Consider the following 19,276-nt stretch of genomic DNA (forward strand, 5'->3'; position numbering starts at 1 on the left):
AGAAGAAGCTTATTTTGGGATGCATGCTGAAATTCATTTTGAGGAGTTGAAGGAACTGCCCAGATTGCTGTATGTCTAACTTCAGTCCCGTTCTAGATATTTAGAGGGCTCTGAAGACCTTCCTGCAAAGAGATTTCCACTGGACTCAACAGCTCTAGGTACGTGATGAACCGCGTACCACCTGCTAATTCTAGAAAGTATCACAAAAGTGTGATTTAGGTATTTAACATACTGGCATGGGAATATCCACAGAGAAAATGGCGTGTCTATACAAATGGTGTAAAACATCTTTTGCCAGCTTGTTCTTTTTATTATAGTCCAATGTCTACAGTGACTTCATGTTATGCTGAAATGTCACTACTTGATGAAGTAAGCAGAAAAGAGTGTTGCTCTAGGAATAAGACTGAAGAGACCCCAGGTCATGTTCCTGCTCAGCCATGAAGTTCACTGGGTGATTTTGAGACGAGCCTCCCCCTCTCAACCCTCATAGGGTTAGTGTGCAGGTAAAATGAGGGTGATGGGAACCAGATGTGCCACCTTGAACTTCATAAAAAAATACATGATTCAGAAGGAAGGAGAAACAAATTGCCTCTCAGCTACGATTCATATATACCTTATTATACCAGCCAACAATAAGATCTAAGTTGTCCACAAACGTCCGGAATGTTTCATTCTGAGAGAAGAGACCTGCAGCACTGTCTGGAATGTCCTTCTGCTGCTGAAAGCTCAGGTACTTGACTTCTCGGAGAACAGCCACAAGCTGCATGACATTAAGAACAATTGAGAAACAAATGCCCTTCTATAAAGAGTAAAAGAACCAAAGCAACAGTCTGGCATGCAGATTTGTTACCTGGATCCACCTCTTATATACGCTTGGAATACAACTGGATGTTATGTGACAACTGCAACATCATATCAATAGGAAAAATTTGGGGACCAAAGACTCCACTTACTGCTCATTGTGCATCTGAACATAGGTGGACTCAATTGAGATAAATTGAATGAGCTCACCATGGCCTGCAGTGGTTACATGAGAAGGAAGACAGGGATCTTGCACTTTAACAGTTGTACTGAAGAGGGAATTTCAGCAGGAAATTCTGTCTTTCACACAAGTATTAAATGTGCAAGGTCCCGGTCCTCCTTTTCATGTTGTCACCCTGCCCAGGATAAGTGGAACCAAAATGGAACAGCCTCTAATCACAGAGTAGGATAATGCATGGGACATGCAAAAAACCCTAGAAGTTTCCCAAGGGCAGCAGCACAGCGCTCACTCCTCATCCTCAGCTTCTGTCCTCAGGCACTTTTCTTCTCAACCAGGTTTGGATTTCAATACTGTCTAAAATTTTTGGAAAGAAAAGTTCTTCTTTTAGAAGAACAATTCTTGGTGATGATGGGATCATCTGGAAGGGGGCAGATTCTGCACTCCTCATTTATGTGGCCGCTTTGCTGTTAAATTCAGACCTACTCTCCTTCTTTGTTTTCTTTCTTTTTTAAAGGTCTGCACAGTTTGGTGTTTAAATAGAGGGAATTGCTTGGGACACCCTACTTCTTTTGTTCCCAGGTGCCAAGTCAGTCAAACGTCTTGCTCTCTTGGCTACATCAACACCAGTGGAAGATCTTGCACTTCTTTCCAAAACTGGTGGCAGAGGAGGGTCACGAACAACATCTCTTTGCACCAAACTACATGCCACAGTCAAACATATTGGCCGGGATCCTTTGGGATCTACATAAGGTTTGAGTAACTTGCCATGGTTAATTATGGGAAGACAAAACATGAGATTTTAGGGAGTTGTTAGTTCATAGGGTCAACATAGGTTGCCAATGACTTGATGGCATATATCAACAAAAAGTAATCACAAGCAGACACTGTAATATTAAGAAGTCCACTCCATGCTTTTCTAGTAATTTGAAAACACCAGAATTACTAATTACAAAATTCTGTCCTGAATACTTCTTCTGGCTTTAAGTGGGACATTATGAGAACTGTAGTCCCACATGTCTTGTGAAGAGCACCAGGGTGAGGGAGGCTGAGGTAGTGCAAGCAAGCTAATCCACACACTGCAATAAGAGCCTAGTGTGTTGTTATATTATTCACACACCTCTTTGCTGAAGTTAACTTTAATAAGATTTGTCTCTGGATCTCTCTGGATCAGAGGTTGCTCTAAGTTGAACTGACAGTCTTTGTCGACTCGGCTGATCCACTCTTCATAAATCCTTTCACGGTAACCTTTCAGCAAACGTATCATCTCCTCATATTTCCCATATATCAGCTTGGCTTCAGAACTGAGCATAACACTGGAGCGGGGGTGGGGGGGGGGAAGAAAAGCCCAGTGTCAGAAGAAGAGAGGAACTGAATGACATTAGAAACATGAACCTATACAATTACTTTAGCCAATATAGTTCTGACGGCTTGATATTTTCTAATGAGAGGCACTGAGAGTTACTTACGGATGATCAATGGCACGCAATTCCTTCCTTGGGATCTGCAATCTTTCCTGGAGTTCCAAAGCCCACTTTAATTGCCCAGCAACAGGCGGCATGTTTTTGCTAATGGGAGGCACATGGTCCCCTGTTTTAGTGGCAGCTATCTGAGCATCATACAAAAGCTTTGCATTGTCCAATTCAACGTTGAATATCTCCAGGAGTGTTGCATAGTGGGGAGCCACATCTGCCTTGATCAATGGCCGTTCCAACAGAGAGGCAAACATATGGATTTGCTAGAGAACATTGCAAAAGTAATAACACAGTGATCAGTTTTTAATAAAACAAAAATGCTTTCTCTGAGGATCTCTTAGTGCTTCCAAGACTCATACAAGCCATTCTGAATTACGCTAAATAAACAGACCTGCAACAAACTGTTGCATTGTATACCCACTTCTTAAGAAGTTTAGGGTCCCGGACATCCACACTTTCTTCCAAAATACTCAATTCCACCCCATTCTCTGCTCTCCCTTGGCTTTTCTGTTTTCTTTTCCAGTTCACTGTTAGCCATGTTCACTTTCTGTTGGGGTGATCAGAAGAATGGGGTCTGCATCTAGGATTTTTAGAAATATTTTTCAAAATTTTTGAAAATCTTTGTGTGTCCCCCCCCCCCCCAGGAAACATTCCTATATCCCTTCCTCCACCTCCTCAGGAATCCCATTTTGGTACCAGCCCAATCACCATGCATCACCTGAGCTTGCTATTAAATGAAGCGATACACAAAAACTCTTCCAGTAGTTCTACTAAATGGGGAACTTGTGGCTGTCCAGATGTTGTTCAATTACAATTACCATCCAGGGCTTGAAAAGTTACTTTTGAGAAGAATGGATATAATGTCATGCTGAAGCCATCCAGAACCAAGTAAGGTAGGATAATGATCCTGGATTATTATCTTCCCACTGCTCAGTTATGTGGGCCTTTGGAATGTTATTATATTCATTGTTCAGAATAATGAGAGAAAGTCTTCCTTGAAGGACTTTCTGCATTAGCTAACAAAAACCTCTCAACAGGCTTTGGTACTGTGCTCTTTGATTTGTGGCAGGCTTTGATTATGTAGACATCCTGTGATGAAGCAGCCAACAGTATCTGTCATTTACTATCAATGATAGATGATGTCTTTCCAATGCAAATGAAGCTCTCTATGTAACCAATATTTTTTAATATTCATTACCAGTGCTAATAATGTTATTGGTGCCTTTGAAGTTGAATATTAATATAATGGTCATCCTCTTTTGTCCATCTCATTTGGTCCCTATCCTACTTCCATGTATGCTATATAAATAAACCTGGGGCACCTGAGGAAATGGGTTGCAACTCACAAAAGTTGAGCCAGAAATATATTTGTCAATTTTATTTCAAGGTACCCCAATACTTTCATTATTATTTTTGTTCTCTTAGTTATTACAGGTATTTTATTTCACTGACAATATGGATTACAGGGCAAGAAAAAAGTTTCATATAGCCATCATACATATGTGTTCAATTCTGGTATAACTTTTTCTTTTCTTTTCTAAAGTTCCTAATCACAGTTATCAGGAAGTAGTGAGATTCTTTGCCTCTGGGAATTTAATTTGTATTGTTGATGAGGTTTGTGGTGCTCTGTGGTGCCTCCTGCAATGAAGTGGTGGCTTATTCTGGCAATAGTCCAGGCCTCTTTCTAGGGTCATTAAATATTAAATTCTTCTTTCTGAGCTCTGAAACAGAAAACTCTTAATTATATGACTGTAATATGTTCCTTGACTGATTATTCAGATAAAGCTTTGTTTTCTAATTGTTTGGTTCAAATTTAATATCAGGAAGGCAAGCCAGACTCATCCTCTCATGAATGAGAGTGTGGTTACAATACTTTAAAAATTCTATTTACATAGGGTTTAGTGTGCTTTGAATCAATGTAAAAAAGGGTGAATACATGATGCATGGGAAAGTGTTGATTAATTTGACAGAAAATCACGGTTTTTAGAGCAGCAATGAGGGTTTTTTTTACTTCTCCACTAGAGGTCCATTTATCAAACTTCATTTGTGTGACACTTTCATTGAAAAAAAGAGAAGAAGTTCTTAAAGACAAACAGCATCAAGAGCTGGAAGACAGCACGGGAGAGACAATGCGTAAGTTCTTTTCCTTCTTGTTCACCCAGAGCAAAACCCTTTCTTCTCCCCCCCCCCCCCCAATCTTCTCTGCATTAGAGACAGAGTAGGTATCACTGCAGCACTGGGGTTTAGAAAGGATGTGGAGGTGTTTTTAAGCAGAGCCAACAATCTGCAAAGTACTTAATATTGCTAACTTTCTTTTGCGGTTTGGCTCTGTACATAATATATTCTGTATGTTGTATCCATTTGGAAGCCTTTAAGCATGGGGGAAAACCCAATAGAAATGCACTTCAGTCAATTAAAGAAAAAACAGCCAGAAGAAAAGACTTTCCACGTCCTGCCCCCCACTTTCTGTTCCCAATTACAACTTCATCTTTTTAAACAAATTGTCAAGGAAATTTTAATGCAACTCTAAGCATCATTTGGACCTTAAGCCTTGCAGAGTGAACTGGCCATGGGAACGCTGGAGTTGACAAGCTCATGCTTGAAAGGTCTGTCTGCTTGAGAGAACTCAGTGGGACTTGTAGAACTGAGCTTTGTAGGTAGGAGAGGTGCTGCATGAAACTGAGCAAACAGGAAAGCTGCTGAGCACAGCTTACTCCCAAGTAAGTATGTGCAGAATCAAGTTATGCTTGGCCAGAAGCAATCCAAAGTATTAAGAATTACACTTGGCCTTGTCCACCTTGTTTTGGCCTCTTCTCTTTGACTCTGTCTTGAGCCTCCATCCCACACAGTGACCAGCTCCCTCCTCATAATGTAATTCAGCCCCAGGGCATCAACCTTGATCTTGTAGTGTAGGTGGCAGCTGTTTCTTGTAACCTGGTGGCTGTAGCTCAAGAATGGGCAAAGTTCTCCTATCCAGATATGGTTTGCTGGCCACTCCCATTAGCCCTAATCAACATAGCCAATGGATAAAGCTAAGGATGACATTCCAACAATATCTGAAGTACCAGAGTTTGCATACATCTGCTGTAGCTGAAACTATTGTGACATACCTATAAAGCAAATTTAATGGAGCCTACAATGCTTGCCAGCCTGGCAGGTGTTAGAGTTGGTATAGCGTGATGGAACTATTGTATGCAACTATGTTCTTCCATGGCCTTTAGAGAAGCAAGGAGGAAAAAAAGCCCACCCAATCTTTCTCTTTGCCATCATAAGAGACTTTGGGTTGTCACAGAGTATGAGAAGGGAAACACAGTGTTTTTCTGGCATGGAAGTTGAGCAGTGAAAGGGTCTTTCATGTCAGCTATAGAGGAAAGGTTTCTTCACCTGCTGGATCATAAGCTTTTTCTTCCTTCACTTCACACAAATATAACTGCTTTTTAGATTTAAAAAAAAACATGTAGAACCTCTACAGGAAAATGTACCTTGACAGCAGATTCAAAACTGGAGCAGTCAACAAATCCTTGGTAGAAAATGGTGGCCAGACGTCTGTCTAAGTCCTGAATTTTGATCTGGAAGTCTGCAAAATCTTCATCAAATTGCTTTTAATAAAAACAAGAGAATAAATTAAATCAGCTATATCCCATATATTATACAGATTGGTCTTTAAGAGATAATTAAATCAGCATATCTAAGCAAAGGATTAGCTAAGTGGATCTATTTTAGAATACATTTGTTACCATAGTAACTGGGACTTGCTGGCTCACAGTAAATCAATAATTTATCGGCCAGCCTACAAGTACGATTTTCACCAAGAAGCCACTAACCTCATCTGCTGGATCTAAAGGATCATATTTGCATTCAGCGAAGACCTTCACATGTTCAAGAACCTCCTCATAGATCTGAACCACCATGCTCCCTAGGATATTGCCTCTCACGCCTCCCAACTCAATTTTCTCCAGTTTGAGAAACTCAATTGCTGTCATGTACAGCTCCTTTAAATTTAAATAAATGAATAAATGAATGAATGAATGAATGAATGAATGAATGAATGAATGAATGAATAAATAAATAAATAAATAAATAAATAAATAAATAAATAAATAAATAAATAAATAAATAAATAAAAACACAATTACATAATCTTCTTTTGAGTTAAAAAAGAATTGGAGTGATCAACTGAAAATCCACGCATTTTTACAATCTGAAAATTGTGAAACCAAGACCTTCAATTTTAATGCCATTTTTCATAACAATTGACTTTTTCTTCTATCAGTACATATGCAGAATCATTAAAAGATGGATTAGTATCTTAAATCTCAGCTATCTACATTGCTTCAACTATACCTGCATTATCACCTGTAAAGATTCTCATTTGATAGCCTATTTGTCTATCCAGCTGTTTTATATTTTAGATGCACTATTCTATTCTCACCTCTATTGTCTTCAATCTGTGAAAAAATGAGTTCATTCTAGTAAAGACAAGAGTTGAAGGGAATTCCCAGTACTGTGGTTCTTTGTCCTGCACATGAAAAAACATAGCTGTTTGTGACCAGTTGTTCAAATGCAACTTCAAGTGAATACATTCTAAAAGTCTTAGAACACTGATAGTCAATCTGAACCATCTTTAGCCCAGAGGAATGTTCTTACATTATTTTGGTAAAGTTCCCAAAAGAATTTAGCCAAGAACGTAGGAAGGAAAAAGGAACAAAGCCACGAATCTGATGAAGCATTGTTCCATCAGAAGACTCTGTACAGTACATGGATGGAGACAGGTCTCAAATTGGGAGGGACTGGGTCCCACAGAGGGATACAGATACGTAGTGCCAATTTGTAGAGCCTTGCCTACTGGAGCATGTCAGAGGTACAACACTCCTTCCCTGCATAAGAAAAAGGAGCCTACTATGCATGAAGTCTATATAATAACAGATATTTTTATTGTGATTACCTACTCATGTAAACAAGCTACATGAATTCAGGTTTCAGAATAACCCTCTTTTTTTGGCCAATCTAGTAGTTGTTGGTTGTTGTGGGTTTTTCGGGCTCTTTGGCCGTGTTCTGAAGGTGGTTCTTCCTAACGTTTCGCCAGTCTCTGTGGCCGGCATCTTCAGAGGACAGCACTCTGTGCTCTGGTGTAGTTGGCTTGGGAGTGGACCAGATCACAGAGTGCTGTCCTCTGAAGATGCCGGCCACAGAGACTGGTGAAACGTTAGGAAGAGCAACCTTCAGAACATGGCCAAAGAGCCCAAAAAACCCACAACAACCATCAGATCCCGGCCGTGAAAGCCTTTGCGAATACCAGTAGTTGTTCCTTGTGCGCTTACTGATGCTGAGCTGAACTCCTTGGCTTGGCCTCCTCCATCTTGGATTTGCTGATCATCTGGTTCTGCCTCTGTTTTGGATTCCCTCTCCTTTTTTTGCTCATTTGGACTACATCCTTTTTTGCCCTTTTTATTTGCTGGGGGGGGGGGCTAATTCTCTTATTTCCTTTATTTTTCCTGCTGCCTTACCTGGTGCACTGTCTGCATTATTAGACTGAAAAGGCATCAGAGTGCCAGGGGAGGGGGAGAGAAATATCCATAAGCCACTGATATTCCTGAGTTTTGGGGGTATATTACCTGCCCTTACCTCTTTGATTTCTTTTGCTGGTCTTTGGGAGAGAGGGCTGTTTGTGTATTATTATTTTTTTTAATTTTGATAATTTGTTTTCCTGTCTAGGGTGGAAGGTTGCTCTGGTGTTTTTATACTGCTGTTTGCTTATTTTTACAGTACTGTGTTTTGTTTTGTGTAAAGTTGGATCTTTTCTATATTGTTTCTGGGGGGCATTTTTTTGCCAGTTAGTTGCTATTTAGTTAATTATTGTTGTATATCATATTTGGAGGGCTCTATTGCTATCCACTTAATTGTTTCAGGCACGTGTGTTTTTCTGTGCTGGATAATGCATTGCTATTTGGTTAAGAGCCTCGTGGCGCAGTGGTTAAACCGCTGTACTGCAGTCAAAACTGTGCTCACGACCTGGGGTTCAATCCCAGGTAGCTGGCTCAAGGTTGACTCAGCCTTCTATCCTTCCGAGGTCGGTAAAATGAGGACCCAGCTTGCTGTGGGGGGGGGGGCAATGTATAGCCTGCATAATTAACTTGTAAACCGCCCAGAGAGTGCTTGAAGCGCTATGGGGCGGTATATAAGCAGCATGCTTTGCTTTTTTGCTTTTTTTTTTTTTTAAAAAAAATTGTTGTTTACTCTTACAATAATTGTTTTTTCTGTTTACAATTGAATTGGGGGGAATAGCTGTTCTGTTTGCTGAATTGTTCTGAGGAGTTTCTTTTCTTCCTTCCAGATCTTTTTACATTTGATTTGTGGTAATTTCCTGTGTATTTAATTTAGTCTATTAAAAGTTCACTGATTGCATAATATATTTTGGTGGCTTTTTGGGGAAGTGTATTATGTTTGCTTATGTAGGGTATGTGTGGGCCTAGAGAGATGAGGTGTTTACTTGATTTTCTTCTGTTGCATTCAAGGTCAGAGATGGTCTCTCTGAAACATCTCACCCTAGATAGATCTGATAATGATCATGAAGATGATTATTTCTCCTTCTCATCTTTATTGTTTCCTGGTGATGAACTGAGAAAGACGATTGTGATATAGTGTTAATGAATCTGAACTTCAGAATAGTATTCATGCCTGCAAAAGTCTCATGATGATGGATTTTTCTTTCTTGTGTACCTTCCTTGCCTGCTTTTGGAATAACCGATAGTTGTCTGTTTGCCCCTGCTTTTTTTGGAGTGGTTTTTAAGGATTCTATAAGGCTTGATTAGGACTAGCACCAAAAACATGCATAGGGAAGCCAGTCCCTTTCATGCTTAACCAAAGGACCAATAAATGAAAGATCTGAAAATGAATCAGGGAACCCACACACACACACCCAGAAGAACTGAAATGAATCAAATCTAAGAAATTTCCTTATTCACATCCCTTGTCTTTAACATGTGCTGAATACTATCAATGACTGACCTTAAAAAAAGATGGCATCATATCTGTGCAGCAAACATCATAGGTCTTGTACAGTTTCTCTATGACAGAGATCCCCAGCTTGATCCCTGACAGCACCTCCTCAATTTCTCCTTGCAAACCTTTCAGCACTTCTTCAGGACTCAGAAAGTTACGTGTCTAAACAGAAAAGGTACAGTCAATGATGATGCTCAGGTGCATAAGACAAGACTAAGCCAGACCTTGATACTAGAACCTTATAGTCTTTTAAAATGCTTTATTGGGGGATAACTATGTGCTGGAAGTAGTATTATAATCAAACCAAAGCTGAGACTGCATTGGCAAGCCGAATTGCTCTAATTTGGCTCTGTTGTGATTTGATTCATCGGCTGTATTATGGCTGAATTCAGTCAGTGATCTCACAGGGTCTGCGGATTGGTTTAGGGGTTCAGCGTTCACACTCAATGCAAAATGATTTACATTTTAGTCCGCAGTCCCCTTTCTTTCCTTCCTTGCCCTGGCCCCGCCCCTGCTGATCCCTTTATGGTTTGCTGTTATGCTTGGTTTTGAAAGGGTTGCCTAATGTTCCAGAAAAAGTGGCAGCATTCCAAAGTCCTTCTTAACATGTGTTCAAAAACCACAGGAACATCTTTTATTTCATCTGGGTTGTTTCTGTTTTGTTCATAATTTTTTAAAATTCTCCTCTGGAGGTGATCTAGCACTGAACTAATATATTCATGCTAGTTTAGTGGTAGATCACCAGATTACAGTACTAGATAAATTGGTAACATGATCTAGTGCTAATCTCATATATGTAAAAAGTAAATAAAAGTGTGGAGGAAAAAGGGCTGGACTGTTTCAAATTCGCCATTGGGTCATGTGATAGTATGGCAAAGGCCAATAAGAGTATTTTTATTAGTTTTATAACAACACACAAAACAAACACTAGAAACAGATAAACAGAGGAAGAAAAGAGAATGTTGGATCACACAGGTATTGGAAGAGATTCTGATAGTTGAAGTCCAAAATATTTGGAGGAACAAAAGTGGAGAATCATTATACTGAAGTCATGACTTATGTCTCACTGGTTTCAGTGAATCAGGGCTATGTAATTACAGGGAAGCCAGTAAGGCATGTAGACAATTCTGCTGCAGATTTTGAGAGATTTCACAGCAGTTTGCCCTCAGTGGTGGAGGGGGCTGGGTGGGGTGGAGCAACAAGGTATATCCAAAATCTGTTTCAGAACCTTCTTTTTCTTGGGTTGGCAATGCACAGTGAAGCCACCAATGAAAGTACCTTTTCCCGGTATTTAGTGATCACTTCTAATTCTGCAAATTCTAAAACTAACATTTAATTAACTAACTAATTAAATTCAATCCCTTTTATTTTGCACTGCCTTTTCACCCTTGGCCAAACCTGTCTATAGGGCTTTTTTTATTTCCGCCTGCACAATTCTTGCTCATGGTTAGACTTTTGTCACCTCTGCAAATTGTATAAGACTGAAACTGCATTTGATGCTTATCAACACTAAAACAAACAAACAAACTGGAGAAATCTTAATAGTTAAGAAATTTGTTTTCATAAATTAGTACCATTTCAATGAAGAGATTACAGATCTCCTGCAAAATGACAATGACCCGGGAGGGCACATTATAGTATTCTGATTTGGCCCAGACCAAGCATACGGTGTACATGACATTGTTGATGAATGAAGGTAACTGTGTGGACATAGAGAGAATAAAGGTTTTAGACAAGTAAACTGTTCATGGATGAGATAATGCAGTATTTCCACTTAGTACCTATAAAGCTGTTCATCATCTTTATTAATTTGTGAATACATTACCCAAATTTCTGAATGCTTCAGTTCCTCAGGCTAGAAAGAGCAATTCCATGTTAACAAGTCTTACTGAAGGTAGGAGTGCAAGGGTGAAAAACTTAAAAACAGAAGGTGCCCAAAGCATCTTTTCATTTCCAGAGAAATTATGCAGCAATAGCACTTCGGCAATAGCACCAAAGAAATGCTTAGTTTATACAGTAATGTCCCACCTTTCACTTCCATTTATGAGTGAACGGGACTTCTGGCAGCTTCAATCATAGTTAAGGGTTACCTCTCAGCGTCCATACTGTAATAAACAGCATTTTTGGTGGCAAATAGCAGCTGGGGGGGGGGGGGAATTCAGCTGGAACATGACACAGGAAGGAAAGGGTTACCATTTATTTCCATGTACTACATGGAATTGCACAGAACTGTGGCTCTGTGCAGCTGTTCTTGTTGCTTTTTTCTGGAGGTGGGTAGGAACAGAGGCCAATGCTCAGCACAGTTATGGAACATATAGTTTAACCTTTAGTAAAGAAATGTGTGAGATTTTGATCCAGAGTAGACACTAAACAGCCGCATCAAAGACCAGGAGTAGGGGACAAAAATGAGTTGAATGACACCACAGGAATGGTCACAGCATCAGAGGGAGCTTTTCCTTCTTGTGTTTCATCTCCAAACCAGGCTTCACTCCCCCCACATCTCTCCCTTGCTGCCTTCCACCTCTTGATGTCGATCAGTGGGGAGGAGGAAGGGCAAAAGAGCGAACTGTCTCAGCCAGGGGAGTGCCATTTGAGAAAATGGAGTTTGGCTCTCCCACCTTTGGATTTCCTCAGTGACTGGCGGGGTGGGGGCAGGCAGCAGAGGATTCTCTTTCCAGACTGGCCACTTGCACCCACCTTGCAGTAGATGATACTCCAACAGGGGAAATACTCACTGGTTGTTTTTCTTTCCTTTTTTAACCAGACCTCTTAACAGTGATGCAGTCTGTTACCTATGAGTGCTTATCATGACCATCAAATGCCATTTCCTCCTCCTTTATATACCTGGTGGTATTCTGCCTGTTCTGTTTCCTCCAAGACAACTTTAAGTGGCTGCAAGTATAGGTTAATATCTTCAGCTTCCTTAAGTCCTGCATTTAAAAAAGAGCTCAAAGGTAGATGAACTGAGGGGATGCTTCAGTGGTCAAACAGCTCACAGCCATTTGGAAAAGAATGCAGAAGTGTCATGTGTAATGTTAAGAAATGCGACTCTACCTGCAGCTACATCCTTGAAAACATTCTTGAGTGCTGGCCAATAGCAGCTCTTTGCTCTCTCCAAAATATCAGCAATTTTTTTCACTTGGGGGGCATACAGCTAGGAGAAAGCAAATAAACAAACAATACATCCAACCATACCTTCATGGGCTGCCTTAACATTTGGGGATTTACAGCAAACACTGAAATAAGTTGCAGCCTACCTGCTCATTTATACACTGCAGGTTAACCTGCCGACTGTACCAGAAATCAAATTCTGCTCTGGGTAATGGGTTCAAACCATCCAAGAGGGGCTGTGCAGAGTCTTTGCTCAAGATATCTCGGATCTGATGGGACCAGTCAATGATGATGGTTTCGATGGAGTGTAACAGTGAACTGTCCACAGCGGAAGACAGACTGAAAATATGGTGAAAATATAAGTGGTTTCTAACATCTCATATAATAGCAAAAGGAAATGTGTAGCAAATCATAGAAGGGGGTCAAGGAATTTTTCCTTAGTTCCATCATAGGCCTTTAACTATGACCCAGTCTCCTTCCTCATTGTGGAGTGCAAGGTACTGAGGAACTGTGTAGGTAGAAAGGCAAACATCCTTGTTAGCAGCAGAACAGCATTCATATAATCAAATTAACTTCTGTACACTGGGGCAGAAACAATGAGGGAGACAGAGTGAGAGAGCGAGTGCAGGGTGCAGAATCTGGAAGCATTTAGAGGTGGGTAGAAAGGGAGGGGTGAATTGAGGGGGGGTGATAGGAACCATTGAAAAAAGCATGGAATGCTAGGGCAGTGCGTGAAATAGATACATGTGTAACCTGAAACTTTTAAATAATTGCTACCTGATTGTGATTTTTAAATCTGAACAGAGCCTACACATAGTGCATTGATTATAATAGGTGTGGTGGAGATTACTGAAAGGCGCCCACCTCTCCAGCATATCTGCTGCACTGTCTGTGCTATCCAGGTGCTCTGGCAATGGAAGCAGGGTTTTTCCTTTGATCTTTCCTCCCATCACAAACATCTCATTTTTGAGTCGGTGGGCTTGCCGTATAACATCGTCAGCTACCACCCGAGGCCATCCTGCCAGATTGTCACTCTTTAGGAATAAGGAGTAGACCACCTGGAAGAGAAGAATTACTTTCTTACCATGCATGCATCCATGTTTCATCACAGCATATGGATCTGGGTTTTTTTTAACTTGTTTTGGAAAAATCCGGCCTGTTTTTGAGACATCTGTGACTAGAAACCCTTGATGAACAGACAGGCCTGCTGATCCTATGGTCCCACCACCTCTTGCAGCCACTACACCGTAGCTATGCCAGTTTTACACAGGCGTTGCATAAGTAGTGGCAGACAGTGCTCTTAGCTGGGGTTTTCTTCCTACTCACCCCACTACAATCAACTCAAAGAAAGGACTACAATGTTAGGCTTTGTTCAATGGCTCAGTGAAAAACTTGCTCTGGCATGTAGCAGGTGGGAAGAAGCAGATTACTATGTCAAGGACCATTAGGAAAAACAAGGAGAAATTTTTAAAAATACTGCCAGTCTCAGGACATGCTCTGTGAAATAAGTTACTAATGTGTCAGCAAAGATTATGTAAAGCTTATCCTTAAACAGTATCTGTGTTAGTACTGATACTTATAATTCTTTCTCCTTTTTTAAAAAAATTCTTTCTTTCTTCTTCTTTCCCTCCATCCCTGCCCCTTATCCGACTATGTTGCTATGCTCCAGTTTGCAGTCAGGGACGAGACCACAACCTAGTGGTGGAGCGCATCTCTGCATTTCAGTTCCCAAAAACACCTGTTAAAAGACACCCAACAACAGGGCTGGAAAATAGCTCTTACCGATTCCTTGCAAAACAGCTGCTACTATTCAGAACGGAAAACATTGAACTAGATGGACAGCTATCTTGACGTAATCTAATACTGTACTTCCTATGTTCTTGACATGTGCAAAAAATAAGAGCAAAGAGTTAGGCTCACACAAGAATTCTGCGCTTCCTGAAGATATTCTTCATGTCATCCATTCAAGCAAGCATTGCAAGATGCACCACAGAAAATGAACCTCATTTTCATCAGGTGCAAAGCAATACTCCTATCTGCCTGCTAAATAAAGAAGCATCATGTAATGAAATATTAACAAAACTCCGAGCCCACCTCTTCCACAACAGCCATCAACTGCTCCACAGGGGAAGGGCTGATATCTCCAACAAGGAGTGCATCAAGGTAGTTCTCTTTAGTAATGTTTTCGTTCTTCTTCTTCACGAAATAAATCCCTTTATTCTTCAGTGTTGCTGGGAAGCCAAGGCAAGGAACTAGTTGCCCAGTGGGATTGAGGGTGATCACCAGTGCTGTCAGGTCTGGCTTCTCATAGAACTCATTGAGCATGGCAAGGACATCCTCACTGGTGGCAAACTTGGCCCATTTGTCAGGTTTAACACGAAGAGAGAGATTGCAATAGTTTTCTATGAAATCCAGTCGTTTGTCACCCACTGTTGCCATCCTGGTTACTCAGTAGCTAGCCAATACAGTATATGGGCAAGACTAAGGTAACACACTGGAAAATCTTCTCTGTCAATACTTTACTTTTCCTGCATTGGAAAGAAAGCTTCTTGTCAAGATGCTTGCAGAATCATCAACTTCCCCAGAAACCATGCTGATGTCCCCCTCCTTATAGAGTATATACCAATATTGCAGTAAGCATTACAAAGGAGGGTTTGTGCTGGGTTTAATTTTAGATTGAGATTCATTGGCCATCACCTTTGGGAAAAATAAAAGCTTTCTGCAATAGATGTATCTGTGAATAGCCAATAAAAGACAGGCAGAACCTGGGTCACACTGAAAGGCTCTACCCTCTAACTTGCTCATATTGATCAAAATTTCTATAGAGGATCTGTTGAAGCCTTTACCCTCCAGCTTCCTGACTGAAACGCTCCTATACTCCAGAACCACTAGAAATCAGTGCCTTCAGATTCTGTCCCAGAGAGATGACCTAGAAGTATATCATGGTCAATGATACTGAAAGCTGCAGAGAGACCCAGCAGAATCAACAGAAATACACTCCCCTGTTCAGTTCCCAGCATAGATCATCCACCAAGACAACCAAAACTATTCCTGGCCTGTGGCCAGGGCTAAAGCCAGATAGCAACTGATCTACCCTGTTTTCCCCAAAATAAGACCTGACCTGAAAATGAGCCCTAGTATGGTTTTTCAGGATACTCGTAATATAAGCCCTACCCCAAAAATAAGCCTCAGTTAAATGAAACCCCACTATTGTGCAGCATTGTGCAGCAACCAGAAGAAGATGACATGACTGTATTTGAATAAATGTGGATTGTTGCACATGAAAAAAAAAATCCTGAAAATAAGTCTTAATGCTTTTTTTGGATAAAAAATTAATATCAGACCCTGTCTTATTTTCGGGGAAACACAGTAGATAATTAGATTCATCATGGTGACACTAGGGGGAAAACTGTATTTGTATTAGATTTAGCATGTTTTAAATTGATCTTAGAAAAGGTGACTACAGATTCATCCAGGCATCTCTGGAGTTAAAGAAGCCAGCACATACTTTAGTATCTGGCCCAAAAATAGTATATTGGAGATTAGCTGGTAATTATCCAGTACAGTGGGGTTCAAGGAGGGTTTTTCAACAAAGATCATGTTACCATTTCTTCTGGGCCAGCTGGAACACTATCTTGTCCTAGCGAGGGAGAGATCCATCACTGCCCTCACCCATTTGGCCATTGTGCCCTGGCGGTTTCTATTAACCAGGAAGGGCAAGAATCACACATACAAGAAGTGGCTTTCACCTCACCAAAGGATCCGGTCAACATCCTTAAGCTGGACAAATTTACCCATTAATACAGGACAAGCAGAGGTCAAAGGTACATCCAAAAGACGCTGAGATTCAATAGTTTTAAACATTAAACAACTGTTAAATCTGAGCAATAAACGATATGGATTTTATGTCTCCTATCACCTTATTCTAGTCCTGTACAAAGTTCAAGGTGACAGCCGAAGAACTGATGCTTTTGAATTGTGGTGCTGGAGGAGACTCTCAAGAGTCTCCTGGACTGCAAGGAGAACAAACCTATCAATTCTAAAGGAAATCAACCCTGAGTGCTCACTGGAAGGACAGATCCTGAAGCTGAGGCTCCAGTACTTTGGCCATCTCATGAGAAGAGAAGACTCCCTGGAAAAAGACCCTGATGTTGGGAAAGTATGAAGGCAGGAGGAGAAGGGGACGACAGAGGACGAGATGGATGGACAGTGTCATCAAAGCTACCAGCATGAATTTGACCCAACTCCGGGAGATAGTGGAAGACAAGAGGGCCTGGCATGCTCTGGTCCATGGGGTCATGAAGAGTCGGACACGACTTAACTAAACAACAACAAGAACACAGTCCAAGGAAGAGCAATTGACACTGGCTAGGGCTATAGTTTAAGGGCTTATTAAATTAGAGGAATAACAATACTCACAAGAGTTGTCCTGATTTTTTTGGGGGGGGATGGGTACCACAACCTTTTTCTTTGATTAAATGTACTGATACAGTTCAGAGGCATCCACTCAAGCTACTCAACTGCTAAGGAATACTGCCTCCCTCAAGGTTCTTGTGGCCTCAACTGCCACCTTCTGCTAGAACTTTCTTTTACTGAACTGGAAATTATGCTTCCACAGTTTGTAAAATAGGAGGTGATGCTTTTAGAGCAGATGTCTTTTTACGATTTCATCATCATTCCACTGTTGCATATTAAAATGCGCACAGCATTCTGGGGGTTTCATTCATGGGAACAGTACAGTATTGGTTGACTGTTGTTAATAGCCCTGCTCTGCTCTTGCAAATTCCAGGATATTTTACCTTGAGTGACTAGGAGTCCTGACTTATAATGGAGTCTAGCCTCCTGATGGCTTTGTTCTGCCCTGTTAAGGCTTCTCTGACAGACACAAGACTCTTTGCCATATTAAGGTGTGCATCCAAGAGGGAGAGAGCTCATGTTTAGTTTGTTGGAAAGGAAAAGCAAATTATTAACTAAGTCATTATAGTAGTTCTGAACTTTTTTTTTAAGGAGGGTACATCACAGTATTCTAAAAATTACTGAATGTGTCCTAAAAGCAACTTTCCTCCTAACTAGCAGAACAACAGTATATTAGTCATGATAGAGTGGAGCTGGCCTTCAAAGACAAAGTTAATTCCTACTTCCAGGGAAGGTGGAGCCATGTCACTCACTGTGAGGGTTCGTACTTTGCCTCCCTTACTTTAAACAGAGACTCTGGAGACACTTGCATTGAAAAGTCATAACTAGTTTTACTGGAACATGTAACAATAAATATTTTTGCCCAAACTCAGCTTTCTCTCATTGCCAACGGATCCGACGAGGGCATCCAAACGTCTTTAACAAAGGGGTTGCAGCCCAACTCGTCCCAAGGTCCTTTCAAACACAGATGACTTTTTTCCAACTCACAAGTCTCTGTCTCAGGGTTTAGTAGCAGAGTTGGCTCCTCATCTCGCACCTCTGTCCCATAAGGGTTTTCCTCTTCTCGTAGAGGGCTCCATGTTCCATTAAGTAGCCCCTCCTCTGGGCTTCTTCTAGATGCCATACCTGGCGCGCTCTCTCTTCTCTGTCTACCGCCTCCTTTTCCTCCCCGAGCCGCCTGTGCCACTCTCTGGCCTCAAACTCTCCCCAATAGGAAGGGCATTGCGGTAGACCCCTTCTCCGGGAGTAATCAACTTCCTCTCGGGGAACCCATACCTTCTCCCATTTACCAGTCCAAGGGTCCTCTACCCCAGCGGTCCCCAACCTTTTTCAGTCCGCGGACCAGCTGGGGAAGGTAGGGCACCCCCCCCGCACTCGTGTGCATGTGTGAACAAGCATGCACACACTCTTGTCCGAGTGCACGTGCCCCCATGTCAGCGCTGCACTGCCGTTTGCGCATGTGTGTGGGCGCACAAGTGCTTGTGCGCATGCACAAACGGCAGCACGGCACTCGGATGGGTGTGTTGGAGCGCACGTGCAGGCGCAAACAGGGGTAAGTGCAGGAATAAGTGCGTGCGCGGGATCTGTCTCGGCAGCCTGGTCCAGCTCAGGCCACAGGCCAGCACAGGGCCGTGGACCAGGGGTTGGGGACCTCTGACCTAATGGATCAAAACTCTTTGTGAATCAAGCGTTTCTATACCAACAGTCCTGGCTCAAAAAGATAACATTCTTTCAGAGCTATAATGTTATTAAAGATGCCTGCTCTCCAAAAAGCTTTGTATCTTTCCTTTGTCACTCTTTTCCAAGATTCTTTGGTGGACTCTGGTAGCTCTAATCCTGAGCCTGGGATCTGGACCAGCAGTTCCCAGCCTTGGATCCCCAGATATTCTTGGACTGTGACTCCCATAAATCCTGGCCAGCACAGCTCATGGTGAAGGCTTCTGGAAGTTTTAGTCTAGAAACATCTGGAGACCACTGACCAGATAGTTGTTTCTTCATACAGCTAAGAAAATCAAAAGGACATCTGCACATAAACTTAGACATTTGTATGCACTTTTAGACTACAGAAGTCAGATGCCTTCTCCGTGCTCCCCTTGAAGCACTACTGAGCATTCACATGCAAAAGGCCTTTCTTCCCACCTTTACTATGATGATTCCTGCCAGACCCATCACTCTGTGAATGTCACAGGCAGGTATGAGCTAGTTAATAACTATGATGTGGCCAGTGAGAAGTGCTAGTGAGGCAGCCATTTGGGATGAACAAACAAATCTCCCACAGATTCCAAGGCAATCT

The 19,276-nt window shown here is 41.5% G+C and overlaps 1 protein-coding gene across 1 annotated transcript in view; it reads right to left on the reverse strand.

Annotated features, from left to right (window-relative positions):
- Positions 1–17,335, reverse strand: part of DNAH17 (dynein axonemal heavy chain 17) — a 128,694-nt gene extending 111,359 nt beyond the window's left edge. The window contains exons 1-13 of the mRNA XM_078384260.1: positions 14,662–17,335; positions 13,432–13,625; positions 12,714–12,906; positions 12,511–12,610; positions 12,301–12,386; positions 11,031–11,156; positions 9,463–9,618; positions 6,887–6,973; positions 6,279–6,446; positions 5,937–6,053; positions 2,449–2,717; positions 2,100–2,295; positions 614–760 (exon numbers count right to left, since the gene is read on the reverse strand). Of these exons, the coding sequence (XP_078240386.1) occupies positions 614–760; positions 2,100–2,295; positions 2,449–2,717; positions 5,937–6,053; positions 6,279–6,446; positions 6,887–6,973; positions 9,463–9,618; positions 11,031–11,156; positions 12,301–12,386; positions 12,511–12,610; positions 12,714–12,906; positions 13,432–13,625; positions 14,662–15,006 (2,184 nt within the window). The 5' untranslated portion in view covers positions 15,007–17,335. The remainder of the gene's footprint in view (positions 1–613; positions 761–2,099; positions 2,296–2,448; positions 2,718–5,936; positions 6,054–6,278; positions 6,447–6,886; positions 6,974–9,462; positions 9,619–11,030; positions 11,157–12,300; positions 12,387–12,510; positions 12,611–12,713; positions 12,907–13,431; positions 13,626–14,661) is intronic.
- Positions 17,336–19,276: the final 1,941 nt, after the last annotated feature.

This window comes from Pogona vitticeps, chromosome 2 (genome assembly GCF_051106095.1).
Source record: "Pogona vitticeps strain Pit_001003342236 chromosome 2, PviZW2.1, whole genome shotgun sequence".
Classification (NCBI taxonomy): domain Eukaryota; kingdom Metazoa; phylum Chordata; class Lepidosauria; order Squamata; family Agamidae; genus Pogona; species Pogona vitticeps.